The 19,040-nt window shown below is 40.5% G+C and overlaps 1 protein-coding gene across 1 annotated transcript in view; it reads right to left on the bottom strand.

Annotated features, from left to right (window-relative positions):
* The window catches only part of SPIRE1 (spire-type actin nucleation factor 1), a gene marked incomplete at its 5' end in the record, with an annotated part of 45,535 nt that extends 37,356 nt beyond the window's left edge, over positions 1-8,179 (bottom strand). The window contains one exon of the mRNA XM_009700491.1: positions 8,054-8,179. Within this exon, the coding sequence (XP_009698793.1) occupies positions 8,054-8,179 (126 nt within the window). The remainder of the gene's footprint in view (positions 1-8,053) is intronic.
* Between the last annotated feature and the right edge of the window lie 10,861 nt (positions 8,180-19,040).

Raw genomic sequence — 19,040 nt, 5'->3', positions numbered from 1 at the left:
GGAAACTTGTATTGGTTCTGTCGCTGCGGTCAGCAGTCAGTCTGGCGCTTACAGGCAATCCTCCTTTTCCAAGGGAAAAAGAAAAAATAATGGGAAGAATGAGTAACATAAAGGCCTTGCTTATGTTTCTTTTGCCATCCAGGGCTTCTTCTTTTCTGTATCATACAGCTGCAGTAATCATTTCAAATACAGTATCTGTGAACTGTAAATTACTTGCTTTCTTGCAAACTGCTAACATTTATTGATAAACTGCAAAATATAAAATCATTCTGATACTTTCTGCTTTTCCTCTTTGTAATCAAAAAGCTAACTTCAGCAAATGAGCTCATAACTGTCAGACTTGCTCCTCCTTTCCATACTGGAAGGTACACATTAATTTTTAAAAAATTAACATGTTTCAGCTGCTTAACCTTGGCTTTGATGGTTCAACAAGATTTGCAGCAATTACCCATCTCAGCAATCATGTTCCTACCATATAGTTTACTGGGTTGGTTTATGCCCAAAGGCTGATGCCTTTGACTGACATAAATATTCCATGAAGCTAAAAAGATTACAAGCTGTTTTTCTTAAGAGCAGAAAATGAGAAGGGGAAAAAAAAACCCCAAACCAACCCCGAACAGCTGAAAAATTTTCCAAATTAGGCAACCATCTCATTAGTTTCTCTGGAACGAAGCTAGAGGGGGAATTTCTACCCGAGAAAGCACAGGTGTAAGTGATGCTGGCCACCACGCACCGGAGAGCTGCAAGAGCAAAGCCCGCCAGCCAAGAGATAAGCCTCTCAAAGTGCAGGTTTATGATAGAAATGAGCTGATAGAAGCACAGGCTGCTGCCAAAGCCGGGCTCCCGTTACTTCCCATCCTAGTGCTGAGTGCTCCGGCTGCTGCCCTCGTACCGGCATAGACACCCACTTGGTAGGGATGGTTCGTTCCCCTCCCCGGCACCTGGCTCAGACCCCTCAAAGCAGCTCACCACGCAGTAAGTGGAGAACAGCAGAAAGGAAAGGGATTTCCATTATTACAGAACTCAGAAACCTTTGGAGGACTGGGGAGAAAAAGCAACAGCTAGTGCTCTACCCTTGCAGTCAGTGCTTAGGAAGGGTTCTCTAACTCTTGTCCACCTGTCAGGTGCTGCTGAGGAAAGAATAAATTCACTGTGACAAATGATTATGTTTAAACTTCTAGACTAAATGAAATACTATCATTTCCCTCCAGCATCTCCAGCCAGCATCAGTGGGTTTCAGCACCTGTTGCAATCATAAATGATAGAAACCAACACATTTAAAATACAATAGACCATTTGCCAGAACTTAACTGTGATCCAAAACCTGCGAGTAAGCTCAGCTGCTGTGGCCACTTGTACTTACCCTTGGGATAACAGCTTAAGAAAAGCTGTTACGGTATAATACGTACATGGCCTAAATGGGTTTCCATTGCAGAAAGCAGGAACATCTTGAAAGGGTCTTTCTAAACCACCCCAGCACCTCAGACCCGCACCACAGACCTGATTCACCTGTTACAGCCTGGGCGTTTGTTCAGGAAATCAGGGTTGGATGTGTAGGAAGCGAGTGTTCCAACCGCTTTGGCTTTTTTTAAACCATTACAGCATTTGGCTGTTTTTTTTTAAAAACTGCACTTTGTGACAAAAGCTAGTAATAAAACTACCAAATGGCTTCAAACGCCTTGCTGCACTACTAAAAGCAGGCAGTTGCTCTGCTGCTGCGTGTCCCACATTTGAGATGTGCTCTCCTGTGCTGGGTGACAGATGGGAGTTTATATAAGACGCTTGTCAGCACAGCATCAAAGATTCGCTTCCACAAAATGCTCTCTAAAATGCAACGTTTTAATGAAGATGGTATCCTTGGGAATTCAGACCTGGACTTTGTCCTTCACCGATCGCAGAACACAGTCTAGGGCAGTTCTCAGTTTATATTCTTAATTAGGAATCATTTGTTAGCTGATGCAAGTAATTCTTGCGCTGCTGTCTGTGAAACTAAGAAAATATTCTTGCACCTCTAAGCTCAATTTGAAAATATATAACCTGCACATAGGGGAAAAACTGCTTTTATATATCTTCAGCTATCCAACTTGGGTTTAAATTCCAAGGGCTTGGCCAGCAGCATTACTCTAGTTCTTTGAAAAGACTCAAACCCCATTTAATTCAAACGTGGGAATAGGATCAGCTAAATCAGCCCCTGAAAACCTCTCAAGCGGGTATCAGGCAAAGTTCTTCATATGCAGCGGTATGGATTGACACACTTTGCTCAGCTCTGGAAAGGGCAATAGCTGCCACGCTGCTCAACGTAACTGTTTAAGATGAGGCAAAAAACTCCAAACCAAGTGCATACAACACTTACTGAGTGACAGTGCCTGCATCACTTAAGAAAAAAACAACCAAACCAAACCAAACCCCACAAAACCAAACCAGCAGCCTTTTCCCTTATTAAAGCTCCTGAACTGAGGGATCCAGCAGATGACGATGGGGCTGCAAGCCTGACGACAACACAGTTGCAAAAGTGGAGTTACTGGAAGCCTGGAAGTGTAGGCAAAAGTGAAGTTAGGAGTAGAAAAGTTCGTGAATCAATTTCTTTCTCCAGCTGTGCTCTCTGAAAATCCAAGCAGCAGGATATGTAACAGCTTGTACGGTCACAAGACTCTTAAGAGTAACTTGGCTAATGACCATATTTCCAAAATAAGTTAGCCATTAACATTGGTTAGGTATCTATTAACTACCTCTGTTATCATATTTTGTACAAATAACACACCAGTACAGCTAGGTTAAACAGAAAGTAACACCTCACTTTTTTAATTAACTGTTTTCCAATCGAATCTTTGCATGGCATTAAACTAGGAAAAAAAGAAAGGAACAATTTCATTTCTACTCATGCACTTAATTAGAATTTCCTTGTTTACATTTTCATACAGATCAGATTGAAATATATCCAGGCAGACTGAAAGAATCATGTTTTTACATCAGAAAGGACAGAAATGAAAGGTGACATGATTTAAAACAACAGTACGAAGATGAGAGATTGGAAGCTTTATCTGTATTATAACAAAAACTTAATTACAAGGCATACTGTGGGTAATGAAATTATGGACGAGTTTTTGATGAACATGGACTTTCACTGCAATTGAAGATGTAGGCAATTACAAAAATGCATAAATTCTTAATTAGTTGGAAGGAATATTAATCTTGATGCTTTAGGTTGTACATCAATCTAAAAATTTTTGAGATACGAGTTAAACCTACTGTAGCAGATTAAGACATATCTGCCTACCAGGCACTTCTTGTACGTTATGCTGGCCGGCATCACATGCAGTCCCTTCATCATCTTCACGGCCTTTGCTGGAGGCTCTCCAGTATGTCCCTGTCTCCCTTGTACTGGGGAGCCCAGAGCTGGACCCAGCACCTCAGCTGTGGCCTCACCAGTGCTGAGTGGAGGGGAAGGAGCCCCTCCCTAAGCCTGCAGGTAACGCTCCTCCCGGGGCAGCCCAGGACACCGTAAGGCTTCCTCACGACAAGGGCACGCTGCTGGCTCACTCAGCCATTAAGCGCAGGTGGAGCATTAACTCCAGGAGAAGGCAAGACTGGGCAGTAACAGGGAGCTGAAGGAGGACTAGGGCAGATATCCCCTCAATAAGGCAGGTTCACAGTGTGGACAGCAGACCAGGTGGATCCCCGCTCCAACCCAGAGCAGCAATTTCTGCATTCCTATGCTGCATAGCCTCTCCCTGTCTCTCTGTCACACTTGGTACCATTTTTGAGCAACGTGCATGACCTTTTCAGATACTCCACAGCAGGAACATCTGCTTTATCTCATGGAGATCACTTATTTGCGCCTACAGTTCTGTCGATGGCTAGGTGCCAACAAAGGTGATCTCAACGACTTCTGGACGATCCTGAAAAAGATGAATCTTTTGCGTGCGTTTTCTTCCACCTTGTTGACCATTTTTCCCCACGCAAAATCATAAAAAAGGGAGAGATCCACTTTTTGTGAAAATTTCCTATTGCAATTTTAAAAGCTCACTGCTTGAGATGAGAAACAAGCTGTATTCCACTTTTGTCATCAGCTGTAAATGTTTAAACAGTAGGACACAGAGCTAGGAGGTCTTGGCCCATCAAAAGACCACTTTTGGATGGCAGCAGATGGTACCCAGGGTGGATCTGCAGCAAGGGCACCTTTCCCAGAGCCTGAACAGCATACAGATGCAAGTTGAAAAAACACCTCAGGAAACTTGCTAGAAAAACTTCACATTGCAAAAAGATGCAGGTTGGATCAGATTAGTTAACTGAAGTTCAATCCCAACTTTGGAGTTGCTGCTGCTATTCCACAGAAATAGGTATTTTTAGTACTATTACTCTATTTTTTTACTATTGCAATAGCAGCATCACACCCTTCTGAACTCTGGCTTGAGTCCTGTCCTGTGCATCTGCTACATTAAATATCCTATTCTCTTTAAGAATGGAAGTACCATCTCCCTGCCTGCAAGTCAGCTTTACTGCTGACCTTTCACACACAGGAAATCAGGCTGGTAATAAAAAAACCACATGGCATCAAGTATGTGACAAAGTGCCCAGAACATTTTGTTTGACATCCATTGAGACGACCTGAGCAGCTCACTCATTGCTTCATCATTTCTGATTAACGCACTCACCCAAACGCAGGCCAGTAAAACCCTTTCTGAAACTACGCTCCATTTATTGGATGACAGTGATGTTCACAGGACAGACTGGAGAGCACATGACTACTCAGTATACATATTAGTAACAAACCGTATTACAACCCTGTAGGCCTATCCCTCCTGCCTCCTCACGCATCCCTTGTGAAATCCTGTAACTTTCAAAATCCTGACAAGTTTTTATAGTGCCAAATTGAAAACAGCATCACAGCAATATTTTTTTCTGCCTCTTTCACAGTTTATTTCCCTTCTAAACCTGTTCTGGGCTTTAGCATAAGATGGGTCAGATTTGGTCCACTCCTAGCATGTGAATTTCTGCAGATAAAAATTCTCCCACTACAGTGAAGCTGGCTGTTCAAGTGCCTGCTGAGCAAAAACTATGAACTTCATATACCTGGGAAACAGATACCCAGATGCCATCCAGTGGCCCTAGAAGGAATCCAAGGAACTTCAAAGACATTTTTATACATAGGAAAGTGATTTTAAGTCATTTCAGGGGATTTCCCCCCGTTTTTAGTGTTTTTAATTTAACTTTGATCTCACGTCCACAACTGTGTCTAGGTCTGAGGGATTCTAAAGGAAGATCTCCAAAGCAAGCTGTCAGCTTTTTAAGTAAACTAACAGCTTAAAATTTCTGGTATCTTTAGTGTCACAAAGACATTACATTGTATAAGGTTTTTTTAATTGGAGCTGATGTATGGAACTTGGGGCTTAAGTAAACTAACAGCTTAAAATTTCTGGCATCTTTAGTGTCACAAAGACATTACATAGTGTAAGGTTTTTTTAACTGGAGCTGATGTATGGAATTTGGGTTTTTTCCCCAGTTATCTGCCAATGCAATCACCACAAACTCATGACAACAAAACGTCCTTACTGAAGTACCGTTTCTCTTCTTTATACCCAATACTCGTACGACAATAACAAAAGAAAAAGAAAAAAGAATTTATTGACTTGAATAGTATTTAACCATATTCCTCATGAATTAAGATTCTTCTATGTATTTGCAAGAGAGAAGAGCATATAAACAATACCACAGCTTTTACTGGCACAAACCTAGTGTGATCATATGATTCCTGCCTGCCTCAAGTATAAACTATAGAGGTCATTTTAAAATGGTATAACCAGATTTACAGCATTCCACCTCATATTTTCTTCATACCTATTTTTTTCTTTGTATGCTACATTATTTTCAAAATGAAATACATTCCAAATCTATAGTTGGATAAAAGCTATAAGCAAGGATCAAGCATATCATAAAATCAAAGTATTCAGATTCCAAAAGCTGTTTGTAAGATAATTTTCTTTGTCACTTCCTATATGCCTACGAGGGGACTGATCCAGAGTAAAATGAAAACAAAAGGTCAAAATCCTGGCCGTGGTTAGGTGCAGCAATAAAAGTCTTACTGATTTCAGTAGGGTCAAAATTCCATCTACAAGGATTACTTCCTTTGACCTAAATGTGCTTTGAATCAATCCCTAATAGCCTTTGAGAGGCAAATGGTTCCTTTCATTTGGGATTAACTCATAGTATGCTCTATGGTGTGATCAGATGTTGTTGGCTTTTTACATCCAATTACAAGGTGATTAAATAATTTGCAAATTCAAAACACCCCTCTACTTTTTTAATGAATTTTAAAAAGAAATTAAGATTTAATTCTAAACGGTTATAAACCACAATATTTTACTTTGACATTGACAACAACAATGCCTTATTACTGCTCACTGTGGTCAAAATGTTCAAGAACTACTGGAAACATAATTCCTCTCTGAGCAGAAAGAACTCCAAAGGGTCTTATCTTTGAGCCTCAACATGGACTTTGCCATAGCTGTTAGCTGAGGTGTTTCTAGCACAGGTCCCTCAATTATTGTACCCAGCGGTCAGAACACCAAGGAGCAGCCGAAAGTCGAGATGTGAAATCAGTGACGTCAAGGTTCAGGACACAGATTTAGCACAGAGATGCTGCATCTTGTCTGCCCTCTGCATCAGGGGCACGGGATGCAGACCAACCGTAACACAGGCACTTCAGAAAACAAGTGGCTCTTTAGCCATGTTGACACTGACAAAATTATCCTTGTATGACACTGCTTCAGTTTAAAAATGGCTTTCAGTTTGAGCAGGACCGGAGGAAAAGTGGAGGTGAAACTTGACCCCGTGCAACAGAAAAATGTCCCTGAAGGAGTCTCCCCCTTGGACGGACGCCTCTCGGCCAGGAAAGACAGACAGCAACCAGTCCCTCATGCCTCTGACTGGTTTGCGTCTTCCACCACCAGCGTGAGGATAAAAGCTCTCTTGTGCTGCTCTGAGGCTCATCTGACCCTTTAATGAGCTGATTCAGCTCATTAACCTGACAAGGAATGATCCCTTGGTTTTTTTGTTTGCTGTGTTTGTTTCCTAGAACCAGATAAAGGAAAATAGTGGGAGCATGTGTGTGTGGGTGGAACAGCTCTGCCTCCTTCAGCAGCAAAATTCTTAGATCAGCCTGTAAAATGTTATCCTGCTTTTCAAAGGTAAGGTAGATCTTGACTTACGAAAGAAAATCCTTCAGGGATTTATTAAAAAGAAAAATTATGAAAGTGCTGTTACTTGACAAGTTGGGCTTCAGTGAGGAAACCAGCTTTAAGAAGCAGGTTTTCCTTCCTGCCCTTCCCCTCACCCGTCAGTCCTCCTACACCTTGTTAATACAATTGTTCATGGGGCCATTCTGAAACTATCTTCATTAACAAAATCATTCACCCACCCTCAAAGTTATTCTTCTGCCAGACCATTTAATTGCAGTGGTTCCTAGGACGGTCTTTCAGTCCACAGGAACTGCCACACAGGCAGTGAACAGAGGCATCACGACCTACAGGCGGGAATCCTATTTTTTTAAGTTGGCTCTGCTGTGAAGCCTATGTGACAGACAAACAAAAGGTAAGGGAAGCTGTGGACTGGGGACAAGATATGAGCAAGAAGAATCTCAGATAATTCTCAGCCACAGACAAGGCGTGAGAAGGAGCTGAGGAACAACAGGCAAAGCTTCACAGCATCACAGCATCCTTGCTGGCTTCACAGCATCCCTGAAACACCAGAGAAGTTCTTAGACTCAAATGCAGGAATGGATGCATGTATGCAATGTGCAACCCTCCAAGAAAAACTTCCATTTTGCTCCCAAATAGACTAGTCGTAATTAATAGCAATTTCTCTGGGACATCTGTAAATGGTTACAGGCCAAATGAAAAAAAAGACCCTCAGCTGTAGAACTGCTCTCCCTGAACTCTACAGGTATTTCCTCAAGCACCTGACATTCGCTACTGGCTGGGTACAGAAGTGATTTTGTAAGCCTAATTCACACAGTAATGAGCTCAAAAGCAGAAAACCTTCTCAGACCGCTTACCTCTTTTGCACTTTTAATTTTGGCCAAGAAAGTGTACAGTTCCATTGTTTCAGCAAACAGAGCCCGACATACTGCTTGGTAGTGGTTCGGTGCCTCCGATCGGGTTGGCAGGTGGGCAGCACACAGCTAGAGAGAAAAATACATAGCAATTATCAAAACAATGCCCCATTGCTTTCATTAATGCTACAGACCATGCGATAACATGAAGGCGAATGCAACGGAATATTTAGGGCACAAAAATCCATGAGACATTTAAGTTTAGGCAGAAATTGGGGGATATTCTCTAAACCTTCTGCTGTCACTTATTTTATGAGAAGAGGTCTATAAGGACGGTAAGGGGGACTGGCTGACTGCGTCCCGGAAAACTCTGAAAACCAAGATATTGCCTTTTCATTAAGGAAAAAAAAAAACAAAACCCAAACCCAAAAACCAGATAGACAACATAATTGTAAAGGGGAAAAAAGCAATCTTGTAGCATCAAATGTTGGGAAAACGCACTTAATTCAAACCAGCTTTACCAGTAAGTGTTGTTCAGCTTCCTATGAGTGTGGAAGAAAACTGTATCACAATTTATGAAAGGATGGAAGGTGAAGCAAGGAAAAAAGTAAAGTGTAATCGTCAAGTTGAAACTCTGATTTAATTTATTTCAAGCAGTACAAAGACTTAAAAAATCAGCAAGAGCCACGCAAGTGCAGGCTTACTGCTTCACCTCAGACATTCATGGACATTTCCAGAGCCAGGCACAGCGGATGTAAAGAGACACCGATAGATGTTTTCATATACGCTAAACTTGCAAAGCTCCAAAAGCCTACTCCAGTCACTAATAATCATTCACAACTACTGTTAAGCAGTCAGTCCAGCATTGCTTTTAGAGTAAACCATGCAGCTCCCATTTCTGACAAGAGAAGTGTCACTGAGACCAGCCTTTGTATTTTAAAAACAGAGAGCCTGAACGGTACAAGCAACATCCAGCTTCATGAACATGAACATCCAGCTTCTACTACCGTAGAACAACTCAGCACTGACGCAAATAGTTGTAATATCTTTTTCCCCTAAGTCAAGTCCATCACCTGTAAGTATTCATCATGGAAATCTTGGCTGGAAACGAACACAACAAAGTTACATCTGTAAGTTGTTCCCTAAACAGCTTTAAGTCAAAAAAACCCCAAAGCCAAAACTAAAGCACCCATATCATAAGTCATACTGGTGCATATATTAAAATAAAATATATTAAAATAAACCAAAATCTTAACAAAGGCCTTAAAATTTGTCTTGTTACTGTGGTTTTATCCTAGCTATTTATTATATATATAGCTGTATTCAGAACTATGGAGCTAAAACTAAGAACAAGCCAAAACCCAAGGCAGTAGGTGGCTACGTTCAGATCTCCAGGACTAACACTTGCGACAAAAGCCTCTTTAGAAGAGCCCTTAATTAGCCTAGTGGCACATTTGTCAAAATCCCTCCTGTTATTATGGTGAACACGGTGGCTACAAGAGACACAATGCATGCCGAGCTCAGGCTGCTTTTTCATATCGCTTTCAATCCGATTTAAATGCGTAGGGCCACTACAAGGTGCGGTCCTGTGGTCTCCAGCTGTACGTGGCCGCTGAGGGATGGATGCCCTTACGCTGGCACCAGAGCTCCTGCCCTAGCTCAGGGAGGGTTCCTTGCCCCGACAAAAATTAACAACATGATGGAAGCGGAGCAGGAGACAATTCTTCTTCACGGCACGGACATACACGTAGTAGCGCGGGCGAAGAGGAGCAAGGGGAACGGGTCGCCAGCATGGGGCAAGGGAGGAAGGGCTGAAGGATTGCTTTCGGTGGCAGTCAGACTTAGGTGGGCTCAGTCTCACTGACAAGTCGCCTTCTAACGTCATAGGCCCCTTCCTATCTTTTATTATAACAATACGGAGTTCAGTGGTCAGATTTGGTCAACTTCTTTGATAAATTTTTACAAGAACAATTTGGACTCCGTCAATATTGTATTCTGATTATTGTATTTTAGTCATTAAAAAGAATATATATATAAGGAAAGTTTATATGTGTGTGTGTATTTTCCTTCCTTCCTATACACTTTCCTTATATATAGGGAACACAAGGCAGACATGTTCACAAAACTGCCCTCGGGTCCTCCTTTTCAAATTTTACACTGCTTTACTCTTCAAATTTTTTTCTGAATAATCACAAAGACATAGTTGACAGAAAAAAACCCACTTTCTTCTTTTTTTCCCTTTCTCCCCCCCCTTTTTTTTTTTCATTTGTAACGAATCATATCATCTTCTTTGCAGATAAAGGGAGAAAAACCAAAACCAGATGCACCTCTAATGTGTGCTACAGTGACAACACATACCACAAAGATAGAAGCTATTAAATATTTCCCTTGACTTAATGAAAAAGTCAGAACACTTAAAAGACCAAACTCCAAGTATGGTTAATTTAGGCTCTCAATAACTAATCGTGTCCTTACCTGCCTTACTATGTCTTCAGTAAGCTATTTCTGGTTATTAACTATAGTACAGACAAAAAAAGATTTCATTCTAAAATACACCACTTAGAAGAATAACAATAATAACAAAAGCAATTGCAAAAAAGTCATAAAATGGTACAAGTCTTCACAGCTGAGAATAAAATTTTATTACTATGCAGATTGAACACAGGTTTTTAAGAATGCTTTTTTTCTTTATTTAGAAGCATATTAATTAAAAACCATTTGCATCAAATATTGAGAAAGTTAATGAAATGCAGTAGTGGCAAGTTGAAGCAGGGGCTGGATATAATCTTGATTCCATTATTGAACATAAAGTAAAGCAAAAAAAAAAAAAATAAATTAAACGCCTGCTGCTGAACTTAGTTACAAAAGCAACCACATAAAAAGTTAACTTTTGGTTTGCAAACATTAGGCTGCAGATATTAAAAGAGGGCCAGCAGCTCCGACTAACTTCCATGTTCTGAAAAATCCATCTCTGAGTGATCTCACGTTATGTGAAGATGCATTACATACAAAAACCACTTGTGGTAACATTAAGTCAAGTGACTTAGCATAAATTTTTGGTTCGGGGAAGGTAAGCCTGAAGACAAAGGAAAATGCAAACAGGACAGACCGATTGCCCCCCTGCCCTCCTTTATTGTAATACATTGTACTTCTATGTTGTTTCAGGTGCCTGACAAGCTGTAACTTCTACGTGAAATGATACCACAAAATCTAGGCATGTAAGGCAAATCAAGTATGAAATGTCACTTCTAGCCCGAGCTCAGGATTATCCACTTTAAAAAAAAAATAAAAATCACATCTTTAATTTTATGATACTAGTGTTTGAAAAGCTACATTACTGTAACACACCACAAAAATCACAGTCAGAATGTTCTAATAATTGAGATACGAAAGGACAGCCACCTAACAAACTCCTCTTCCTCTGACCATGCCATAACTCTCATGGTACAAGAAGGATTAAGATCAGGTCTGCGGTCTTTTCCAGCCATTCAGAGTTCATCGAGGAAGGGAAGCCTCCGTATGCTACTTATTCTGACACTTGCCTTTCCATCCCTCGGGATACAACTTAAGACTATCCTAAGGGGAATGAACGCAAACAGTGCCCAGAGCTTAATGCAAGGGCCATGTGCTCTGTTTCCCAGAAGTCTCAAAAAGTATGGTTGAAAACAAATTATGTGGTCTTTGCAAACTGGTGAAATATCAAAAGTATTATCAACTACTGAAACATTAACTAGCTTGGTCTGTATTTCCATTTCCAACCATTGTGAAGAGCTGGGATTTATTTTTTTTTCCGCCCCTAACTGAGCCTATCCAAACCCCAGCTTGACCCAAAGTATTCAATCTTTGCTCAGATCACTAAGAAGATTAGAGGCTGTTTCCATCCACACTCAGGGTTCACAGAAAAAAAAAGGCATTATGTAAATACCACAGCCTTGCCAGCTCCTCTATCCAAATTCATCCTCAATTGACTAGGAAACAGCGTGCCCCAAGCCAAAGTAGTGTTAACAGAAAGCACAATTTAACCATCCAAAGCAATCAAACAGCATTTCTTGCATCTGTTTGAATATATTCCATCAAGGGCTCCATAAAATTACAAAAAATACAACTGAGTCACCCACTAAAATTCAGATAGGTTCTGCAAAACCTTTTTGGCTAGCTGTATACTGGCAGCTTCATCAAAGCACCTGGCCTGCTGGAATTAAGATCTCAAAAGACAAAAAGTGTTTCCACTTGCAACCACCTTGGGCAGAGGGCCTGTATGAATGCACCACAAAGAAGAAAAGGATTTATTTTTCCCACAGAGACAAGCTATCGATATTATGCAAAACATACTACCAGCCTGCAAATGCCAGGCTTGTTAAGTGTTTTGAAAGACTTGGCATATTAACACAGACTTAAAAGACGTACTTTTTCTTAAGCAACAAGAAGGTACTTTAACCAACAGGTCACTGAATATAAAGGACTTACGGGGAATGCTAGCGAGGTAAGACTGCACTAAGACAAAAGAGATGGGAGCAGAATTAGCTATTAATCCACAAAATAAATTCACAGAAAGTACAGAAAGTACTCACACGAAGTTACCCTTCCTGGAGAGCTAACTGCAGCAGCTTTGTAACTTTTTAAACTGATATTTTAAATGAGCATTTGCAAGTACCATGGAGCGTCCAATTGCTTGACATGTCAGCTCCTAATTAACCACACACACCTCAAGGAAAAGGCAGGTTTTGTGGAAATTGAGGCAAATTGCCAGTACGCTGGTGTCAAGCACATCTACTTCGTGATTTAAGTGTTCTCCAGAAATCTGGCGAGGCTTTTCCCTCGCGTTGGTATTTGTTGTTTTGATCATGTTTTCCATTGCTTTGAGGCAGACGAGAACTATGTAGTTCTCTGCTTACACAAGTTCAGAATTTAATGGTTTAAGTGATCCTCCCCATAAAATGACTTAACAAATACATTCTTTCTTTACTGATTTTCCTTTCTAATATGAAAACTCAAAAGCAGCAGCAAAGCTATTGCATTTAGCAATAAGAGGTACAATTTGATGAAACAGTGGCCTTGGTTGGTTCCCTCTTTCAGGATCGTAAAAACAAGAAAACAATGTAGCTGCTGAAATTAAAGCCAAAACTGTGAGTGGGAATTAGATGATGCAAGGATTGAAAACAGTGCTTTGCATAGGATCTTGACCCTTAAAGAAGTGTCCAGTTGTCTATCATACAATCTTCATCATCACTAACTACCCTCTGCTTTGCAAACTCTGAGGATTAAAGGCCTTGAGCAAATTATTTATATATATGCTTAAATGTCAAACAGGAATGGACTCACAAATGTTTGCAAATGCTCTCCTGGGTTAAAACTTAAGTCAGTGTGGGAGTAAAGCTGAAAGACTCAGGTGGGTACACTGTCTTTGGGAAAAGCTGCAGCGCCGTTTCATATGCTGTAGCTGGTTTTAGAAATACAAAGCAAAACCTGAGCAATTCAACACCACTCAGGATGAAACTGGTGCACAGTAAAGGACTCTCCTCCATGATTTTCTTCTAAACAGAGTATTGGTCCTGACACCGTTTCCTCCAAGTACTGATTGCTTTGAGGTGTTGAGCCCTGTGATTAATTTTCTTTCTTAAAAATCTTACATTTCACAGCGATGTGAAGAGTCTTAACTACTTTTCCATGCTATCAGACTGAATTTAAGCAGTGATGGGAATCTTGATAAAATTTCAACAGACAGCAACTGCAGTCTAACACCTTGCTGAACCGTCTCACTTATAAACTTGAAGCTTTTCCAGTGACAGAAACAATTAAAAGTGAAGACAATTTGTATTCTGTTACATTTATATGATACTATCTTCAGGGAAACAAATCTTACAAATATTTAAGACAATTACGAACACTTTGGAAAGCATTTAAAACTTCCACAGTTGGAAATGGAAAGCAAACTACAGGGTATGTTACTGACTACATTTCAATTTTTAAGTCCAATCCTATATCTTTCATGCTCGGCGAACCCTATTCTCACTCTTTATTAGCTTCCTAAGTACAGAATGAAGACCATGACTATCAAAATAGACTTCAAGTGAAGGTCAACCTGTGTTTTTGTGAGACAATGATATTTCCACTGGACATTTTGACACTAATTTTTCAAAGACTGACTAATTTAATGTGCTAGTGCAGACTTCTTGACAAAGTTGCATTTGTGTAAATTCTCATTTCCTCTTGAAAGCTATTAAGCTATTTTTACCCCTCAAATACACCCCCCCTGCCCTGTCCCACATACAGCTGTTTCTGGAATATGTGTTAGGTGTATTGTTACACTGTCTTTACACAGTGGACTAACAACATCCTGCTTCTCAAAGAGGCTTGTTTCAAAAGAGCCCATTAAGTGAAAACCAATTCTGCATTCTTTCTTAGTTTCAGAGAAACTGTGCTCCGTTGTTTCTTAGCAGAATAATGGCGGAATTAATAATATAAATATGCAGTAATCTGAATTTGCTAGCTCTCGTTCTTTGACTATTCAGTGGAACATCAATGGGACTATTCATGAGCAAGGGTGAAATCCTACAATTTATCTTTTTCCCATCCTTCTACACGAAACGTCAACCCCTGCAACATTTAGCAAAACCACTGGTTAGTCTGTCAGCAGCAACTGTTTTCTAAAGCTCTCTGCTTCACAACAAGGTGACAGCTCTGGGTAGCTTTGGCAGCTCCCATCTGTACAGCTCATGCATCTGCATTTCATGCAGGAGCCGCAGCGTAAAGGACAGGATGGAGGCATCTGGCTAGGAAAACTATCTTCAGAAGCGGAGTAGCAGTGGAGATGGAGAAACATGATAAAATTGGATAATTAAAGGAGAAGGGGAGTGGCTGTACGTATTCACAGGGCTACCTGTACTTGTTTAGCTAACAGCCCATTAAGCTGTGGAACCACCCTTTACATTATTAAATAACTTAGACCTGAACAGCTGACAGCAAAGAGCCGCATCTAATGTCATTTTGTATGGTTGTCTGCCATGCTTCTTAGGCCCTCCTTAGGGCTGGAGGGTGCCTTCTTACTGGAACTGCTACTGCTGTTCAGCAGAAAAGAGGGGAGAGTTGGGTTTGCACCAGTATGCTTGGCATATGCAGCAGAGAATGACAGCAGGAGAGATGCTCCCTCTCCCCAAGCATATCAAGTAGCCATTACGCTCAGGGTACTGCTTGAAAAAAAACAGAGGATCTCTGGAAAAACAGTAGAAAATAGTGAAACTTTCGAACAGAATAAAAGAGAACACAATTTTATCAGAAAGAACAACAGAAAATGGTGGGGAATGACTCTCAAATCAGAACCCAAATCTCACTGACACACATAGAAAAGGAAGGGGAGAATAACGCAGAAGAGAGGTTGTTTCTCTATCAATTTTTCAGTAATGCCCATCAATCTTGTTACTAAACAGTTCAGATGTCTGCACCCTTACTAAATGAGAGACAATACATTAACATAAGGCAGTTTTATTCATGAGCCACTTAAAAGCCAATTAAAATATATCAACTAAAATAAAAACACGCACTCTCCTTGGCAGCAATTTACAGTTCACATACAGAGCTTTAAAATGTATGTGTGTGGGAAGACTGTTTGTTTTCATGTAAAGTGCTGAAACTTCTCTGGGTAGGCATAATAATAATTTGCTTTCATGTTTTGTCCTGAAGCATGACTTTTTATTCCTATCCAAAAAAACAGATTTCCAGCTGCATAACCAAACAAACTGCACTACTAAATGTAACAAGCTTTTAAACTTCACTCCCAATGAATAAATCCAGCAGCTTCTAACCAGTCTTGTTTTGCTTTCATTAGCTCTCAGTGCATGGAAACCTATTCCTTCCCTTCATGTACGCAGTACTCCTCATTTGTAGTACCTTTGTCAGGGAAATCAGGTCTTTAAACTCTGATTGCATGAAAAAGGCCTACAGAAAAATTCTTCCCCTTCTTCTAGGCAAGTACCCTTAGCATTTTTTTTCTTAAAATTCACAGCAATTGAATCCACGTTGCAATTGTCTTATCAAGCACATCAGTTACATAAATGTTAATACTTAAGACATATCCCACTCTAAGATAGGTATGAACAAAATTATTTAACCCACCATTTATTGATTGATTAAAAATAAAACACTGTAATCTTTATTCAAATATGTATCCTTGCTTATTCAAGCAGATATCCAATAAATCAGAACTTAAAAGGTGTTATTTTCTCCTCAATTCCCTCTGTTTCTAGTGGTGGTGCCCTTTTTTGTCCTTTTGTTCCATGCATGCTCCATTCCTGGAAATTGTCTCCAGTATGGTAATTACTAGAAACTGAATTACCTAGAGTCGATGGCTTTGACATACGCCCTGTATACAGGTGGGATTAACCACCTGTAGGGACTGCAGATGGTGTTTATACTGCCCTGACTGCTCAGAGACTGGAGCGAAATGTCTTTCCCTCCAGCTTTACTGCTTTGCTTTCCCAAAGCTTTACTGCTTTGCTGTGGCCCCACACATTCCTTGCCAACAGTAGCAACAGGAATAAACCCACCACTCTGTCAAGCACTGAAGGCCGCTTCATGTATCTCAAACTGCACTGAGTCTACACGGCAGGGACCGTAGTCGTTGCCTTGCAGTTCATGCTGCATGTATTCTTTCACCCTTGTGACACTAGGAATTACCGATTGTAGTCTGCTGATGGAGAACTAAGGCCAACGCAAAGCCCACTGAGCTGGTTAGGAATCTTTTCTGATAAAGAAAATAAAAAAATTCTGGATCAAAGCCATAGCTGACCAAATCACATAGCATGCTGCTGAATATTTTTCCATCATGTCCGTCCTTTGTTGGTCCATTTGCACTCCTATCTGCTAAAAAGATTTCAATCTCCCTATGACAATTTAGAGGGGACAACTGCAGTGAATTATTATGCATCTTGCATGTATATTATGTATCCTGAAATCTTAGGTCCTGAACTTGTATGAATACATATGAAATGTAATCTTCTCTATTTCTAATTAAGAGATTGTGAAGATTCTAGCACAGTCTAAAGGCTGATCTTTTGCTCCAATATTAAAATATTTCAGTTTTATTTTAACATCATGACTGCTTGGAAGGGATAGGAATGAGTCCTTGCTTCTAAAAAGGATGAACAACACAGACCTTGACACAAGATGAGAACCCAAAGATATAGTGCAAAAGAGATCCGCTCTTGCTAATAAACTAAATTCAGAAACATTTCTTCTTCTTCCCTAGGGTTTGGCTGTTCTTTCTAACAGTTAGCTTGCTTATTTCAAAATATGCCACTTGTAGAAGGAGGCAAAGCCATGCACCTTGGCCAATTGCAAAAACCAGCAAAGTTTGTTATAATTTCAAAAAGAGCTACTTGCACTTTCAAATGCTGAGCGTTCTGTTTGAAATTAATTTCTTTGCACACTCAAAAAAAATGCACTGGAAAAGAAACACATAGTTTGAAGTATTTAAAGAGCCTTCCCAACTTTTATTACTTTGCTTTTAATGAACATAAAATAATTTTGCACTTTAGGTTATTTCAACCACATCAGGTAAGCCTTACCATTCTTTTCCAAGACAGAGACTTGTAGAAACAGGCATGTTCTGCAGTAAGAGGGGTGTGTCCTTGACAGAGAATAGTTAAGGGAAAAAACAAACAATGAAAAACAGCAATAAAAAAGCACACACCACAACTCAGCTACCAGCTGCCTCTTCATCAAAATCTTATTATCTGAAGAGAAAAAGAGAAAATGGAAGGAGGCAAATCACTTTCCTAGTTCTCCAGTCAACTGCTGCATGAACGTTTTGTTTTCAAACACAGCTCTTAAGATAATTAAACTATTTCATGCCAAGCATTCTAAGGACCTGCACTGTAAGTAATTATTTACCTGTTCTCAGTGACATATCATGAAAGAGAGATCTCTGCAAGTCAGGCAGGAACTCCCAGCTCAGTTCTTCAATTTCAAAGCAGAGGCATCTACTACAAGGCCATTGAAATAGATGCTTTTTCACAATACGTTTACCAATGCCTTCCAAAGCAGAAGTATAAAAGGAATTAAATCTCTGGAAGGTAATTAATATCGTAGTGACCTCAGTCCATGGAGAGTAAGGTTATCAAAGGGGTGATCGTGGTAGAGCACTCTCCTGCCTGTAATCAAAGACCAATTGTTACTCTTGGGTAACTCTTTTCTGTACTGACATTTTTCATGATAAAGCCACCTTTGAGGGTCGAAACTCAGGGCAGTTATTTTTAAAATAAACAAGATTGAAGAGCAAAGTACAGGTAACTAGAAATGCAAATATATAAATCTATTTCAAACATTGCTACCTTCAGCAAGATGAAAGCCGGTCTAACATCAACTTCATATCGAAGAACTTGATAGCGATGGATAAAGGGACAAATCTAAGGCACCGGCAAAGGGCCTCAGCTGGAGTTTGTTGACAGCTCTGAACCGAAACGTCACATCTACAAAGAGTCTGGTGCAAAACCGATGGGTGTTAAAGCTTGCGGCTTGTTCTGCCAGCAAAGATAGCTAAAAAGCATCACTCTCTTGTCAAAAAGCCCCAAACTAAGCGTTTCTAAAGGACTTTTTGGCACTATCCTTAAGTATACAGCAGAGTCCCAGGAGACGGATGACTTCAAGTGGCAGCTGGGGGAGGCGGGGAAGGCAAGGGGGGCTCAGTTCCCCCAAACTCTGCCTGACACCAGCAGGGAGCTGCCAAGAAAACACCGCGCTTGCAGTGTCTTCATTACAAGGCCTAGATAGCTGCCAAATTAACCTCAAAGAGAGGTTATCTTTATCTGTCAGAGTGGTAAAGAAAATTATTAATCATTTTATTGTGGTAGGCATGTAAGACAATAGAGGTTAGTGGGGGGTGGCTTAGTTATCTCACCTCAGCCGTTCGCTGCCCTGCACCCGGGCAGAAGTGACACCCGCCGGGAGATTACAGGCCTCTGGAGTTTCAGCCCTGGGTGCCACAGGGACACCC

Source organism: Cariama cristata, unplaced genomic scaffold (assembly GCF_000690535.1).
Source record: "Cariama cristata isolate BGI_N322 unplaced genomic scaffold, ASM69053v1 scaffold22805, whole genome shotgun sequence".
Lineage (NCBI taxonomy): Eukaryota > Metazoa > Chordata > Aves > Cariamiformes > Cariamidae > Cariama > Cariama cristata.
Note: the sequence above shows the minus strand (reverse complement) of the source record. Positions and strands in the feature narration are given on the sequence as shown.